The sequence below is a fragment of the Patagioenas fasciata genome, chromosome 9 (assembly GCF_037038585.1).
Source record: "Patagioenas fasciata isolate bPatFas1 chromosome 9, bPatFas1.hap1, whole genome shotgun sequence".
Classification (NCBI taxonomy): domain Eukaryota; kingdom Metazoa; phylum Chordata; class Aves; order Columbiformes; family Columbidae; genus Patagioenas; species Patagioenas fasciata.
In genome coordinates this window covers 1,460,547-1,464,878 of record NC_092528.1, presented here as the reverse complement: position 1 = coordinate 1,464,878, position 4,332 = coordinate 1,460,547, and the positions used below count along the sequence as shown (strand labels likewise).

Below are 4,332 nucleotides of genomic sequence, written 5' to 3'. Positions count from 1 at the left end.
GTCAGCGCTCAGCCTGCCCGGGGAAATCCCATGGCAGCAGCTGTGAGTGGAAGGAGCGACCCCCAGCCGGGCAGGCAGGGAGCTTGTGGGGTTGAAGGGTGCTGTGTGGGTCAGGGCTGCTCAGAGCTCCAGATCAACCCCACAGACATGGCAGAGGGTCCTTCTGAACAACGACATCAAGACAGGAACAGCTGCAAGGGAAGGAGTCTGTGCTTTCAGTTTTCCACTCTTGGTTGTCTGGTGTGCAGTGGGAGATGGGGATTTATTTCTCTCTTTGGAGAAGACACTGAGACCCCAGTACTTGTTAGGAGTTGTCTGAGCTGCTCCTGAGCCCTGCACACACAGAGCTGCCCCTGGGCAGTGCCAGGAGGTGTGAGCAGGACAGAGCTGAGCACACAGCGGGTGGGACGGGGTCTGTGACACTGACAGGGAGCAGACCCAGGGACAGAGACACAGCTGCAGGCAGCACAGGTATGGGCAGGAAGAGTTAACTGCTACCAGAAATGCTGGAGATGTGATTTAGGAACCTCTTTCACATCCTCTCGACTGCAGACACATTTCCCAGTGCAACCCCCTTGTCTTCTCCCCAGCAGAGCCTCTATCCCAAAGCCATGGGGTCCAGGTCACGAGTCTCCACCTCAGCAGCTGGACCTCCAGGTGAAGGGTTCCTGGAACGTGGTACACAAAAAAGGTGCTAAAAGTACTTGCTCTACAGTGTCATTAAGTGAGTGGGAGCAGCACAGTCGGGTAAGGAGAAGGTTCCAGAGCATGCCCGTCTGCCTTTCTGTCCTTGCTCTATTTTCTGGTAGCACTACAGTGTCCTTCCCTGTTTCTACACCTGTCCCTGGTACTCTTGCTCTCTGGAGTTGGGGTGGGAGTTTTTGTTCTGACATCAACTCAGGCGGTTTTGCCCCAGAGCTGTGTTCATGGAAACGAGATGTCCAAGCTGCATTTTAAACTGTGATGAGCTGTTTTTCTCACTTGGTAGAAAGAGAGAATGAGCAGAAACATCCCTCCATCAGGGAGGGGTTTTTCCATGAGAAACAGCCTGTTCATTTTCTTCAGAGAAGTCTCCCCTAACTTGTCACTGTCTTTTCCTCCTTGAACAGGTCCTCATACCCACAGGCAGCAAATGTCCAACAGCAGCTCCATCACCCAGTTCCTCCTCCTGGCGTTCACAGACACCCGGGAGCTGCAGCTCTTGCACTTCTGGCTCTTCCTGGGCATCTACCTGGCTGCCCTCCTGGGCAACGGCCTCATCATCACCACCATAGCCTGGGACCAGCATCTCCACACCCCCATGTACTTCTTCCTGCTCAACCTCTCCCTCCTCGACCTGGGCTCCATCTCTACCATTGTCCCCAAATCCATGGTCAACTCTCTGTGGGATACCAAGGTCATTTCCTACGCAGGATGTGCTGCACAGGTCTTCTTTTTTTGTTTCTTGTTTGGTGCAGAGTATTCTCTTCTCACCATCATGTCCTACGACCGCTACGTTGCCATCTGCAAACCCCTGCACTACGGGACCCTCCTGGGCAGCAGAGCTTGTGTCCACATGGCAGCAGCTGCCTGGGCCACTGGGTTTCTCTATGCTCTGCTGCACACAGCCAATACATTTTCACTGCCACTGTGCAAGGGCAATGCCCTGGACCAGTTCTTCTGTGAAATCCCCCAGATCTTCAAGCTCTCATGCTCCAACACCTACATCAAGGAACTTGGGCTTATTGTGGTTAGTCTTTTAGTAGCATTTGGGTGTTTTGTGTTCATTGTGCTGTCCTATGTGCAGATCTTCAGGGCCGTGCTGAGGATCCCCTCTGAGCAGGGACGGCACAAAGCCTTTTCCACCTGCCTCCCTCACCTGGCCGTGGTCTCCCTGTTTGTCAGCACTGCCATGTTTGCCTACCTGAAGCCCCCCTCCATCTCCTCCCCATCCCTGGACGTGATGATGGCCGTTCTGTACTCGGTGGTGCCTCCAGCAGTGAACCCCGTCATTTACAGCATGAGGAACCAGGAGCTCAAGGATGCCCTGTGGAAACTGATGACTGGATTTTTTTGTGAAACAACAAATTTCCCATCTCCTTCTGCATAGCAGTTTTAATGTAACTAATTTTAGGCCTGGCCTGTCATCTCTATTTTTTGTTGTTGGTGGTGTTTCTATTGTGATAATGTTGTCATCCCCTTTCAAATTCACTGTCTGCTGTTCTTATAACCACTGACTGTGCCCTTTGTGTATTTAAAGAAAATAAAGAGCCCTGTAGTGACTTTTTTTCATGAGATCCTTTCACCAAGGCCTGTTTGGAGCTGCAGGGAGAGTTCCTGTGCACGGGAGGAGGGGAAATGAGTCCAGCCTGGCAGCCCTGCCAGGGAGCACCAATGCTTGTTCTTCCAGAGCTGTTCTGGTTCCACTGCCACACTCTCCTTCTCATCCCTTGTGTTGGTGCAAGGCCTGAGTGCTCTGGCAGCTTGGTCCCCGCCCTGCCGTGTGTCAGTTTTGTGAGCGCAGGCAGGGACAGGCAATGGGCACTGCTGTGACAGAGCTGGTCTTTGTAAAAGTACTTTTATAAAGACAGATTTTCTTCTTAGGGTGGTGTCAGAAGACTTAGGTCTTCCTGAAGTTTCTGTCAAGAACATGCCCAAGAAAGTGGCCACAGATGAGACACGAGTGTACATCTGAACAGTGTGTGTGTGCAGGGCTGGCACACAGCAGTGTCCTCTCACAGCCAGGCCTCCTGCCAGAGACCTGCAGGACCAGCAGAGCAGGGGCTGGGCTGTGCCCCTGTGCACTGGATACCCCATGGATGGAGCCTCTTGTCAATCATCATGGACTGGCCCCTCACAACCACCATTCCCAGCACTGGCCTCTCACCCACAAAGGTTTTTCTTCCGTCCACAGAGGGACTCTGAATGAGTAGTTCAGCAGTCCATGTTTGCTTTGTACAGGTGTTGAGGTTTTGATTGTGGGATGGCAACTGTGGCAGATGTAGTGTTATCCCACTCTCCTCCCCCTTCCTTTTTCAGCTCTTTCCTCTCCCCCATTCCCACTAAGGACAGGTGATCAGGAGAGAAAGGAGGACAGAGAAAAGAGAGATGGAAAAATTATAAATGTTTTATTAATAAAAATAGAGAAAATACAAAATATACAAAACCAATCTTTAAAGTCCCAGCAACTGCTCAGGCAGATGAGGGGCTGACAGCCGACATCCTGGCCTGGACTGTGCAGCTGACCGGAGCTGGATTCAGTCTGTCACTAGGCCTCAGTTCACACGGACTACTAGCAAGGTCCTCTCCTAATGTTGGCCATCAGCAAAAGGGACGAGATCCTTGTGATTTCCCACTTTTATATGAAGTATTCACATGAACGGAATGTTATGCTCCATTGGTCGGTTTCTTGGTCACTTGTTTCACAGAATCAGAGAATCACAGAATGTCAGGGATTGGAAGGGACCTGGAAAGCTCATCCAGTCCAGTCCCCCTGCTGGAGCAGGAACACCCAGATGAGGTTCCACAGGAAGGGGTCCAGGCGGGTTTGAATGTCTGCAGAGAAGGAGACTCCTCAACCTCCCTGGGCAGCCTGGACCAGGCTCTGACACCCTCACCATGAAGAAGTTTCTTCTCATAGTTAAGTGGAAACTCTTGTGTTACAGTTTGTATCCACTACCCCTTGTCTTACCATTGGCTGTCACTGAGAAGAGCCTGGTTCCATCCTCCTGACACTCACCCTTTATGTATCTGTAAACATTCATGGGGTCACCCCTCAGTCTCCTCTTCTCCAGCTCCAGAGCCCCAGCTCCCTCAGCCTTTCCTCACACAGGAGATGCTCCACTCCCTTCAGCATCTTGGTGGCTGCGCTGGACTCTCTCCAGCAGTTCCCTGTCCTTCTGGAACTGAGGGACCACAACTGGACACAATATTCCAGGTGTGGTCTCCCCAGGGCAGAGCAGAGGGGCAGGAGAACCTCTCTGACCCACTGACCACCCCCTTCTAATCCACCCCAGGTACCATTGGCCTTCCTGGTCACAAGGGCCCAGTGCTGGCTCATGGTCACCCTGCTGTCCCCAGGCCCCCAGGTCCCTTTCCCCTGCACTGCTCTCTAGCAGGCTGTTTCCAAACTTCTACTGGAACCTGGGGTTGTTTCTGCCCAGATTCAAGACTCTACATTTGCCCTTGTTATATTTCATTAGGTTTTTCCCTGCCCAACTCTCCAGCCTGTCCAGGTCTCTGGATGGCAGGATTACTGGGAAAAATGTGGGATTCTGGGAGCACGGGGAGAGTTACTGGGAACATAGGTAGTTGGTGGGGCCTTATTGGGAGCACTAGGTTGTTACTGGGAGC

The 4,332-nt window shown here is 52.2% G+C and overlaps 1 protein-coding gene across 1 annotated transcript; it reads left to right on the top strand.

Moving 5' to 3' along the window:
- Positions 1-1,132: 1,132 nt before the first annotated feature.
- On the top strand, positions 1,133-2,089 carry LOC139828668 (olfactory receptor 14C36-like). The gene has a single exon (XM_071812810.1). The coding sequence runs from the start codon at positions 1,133-1,135 to the stop codon at positions 2,087-2,089; it is 957 nt and encodes a 318-aa protein (XP_071668911.1).
- The last annotated feature ends 2,243 nt before the right edge of the window (positions 2,090-4,332 follow it).

Bases quoted from the DNA above. Each gene is read 5' to 3' on its own strand.
- LOC139828668 (XM_071812810.1), top strand. From the start codon at position 1,133: ATGTCCAACAGCAGCTCCATCACCCAGTTCCTCCTCCTGGCGTTCACA.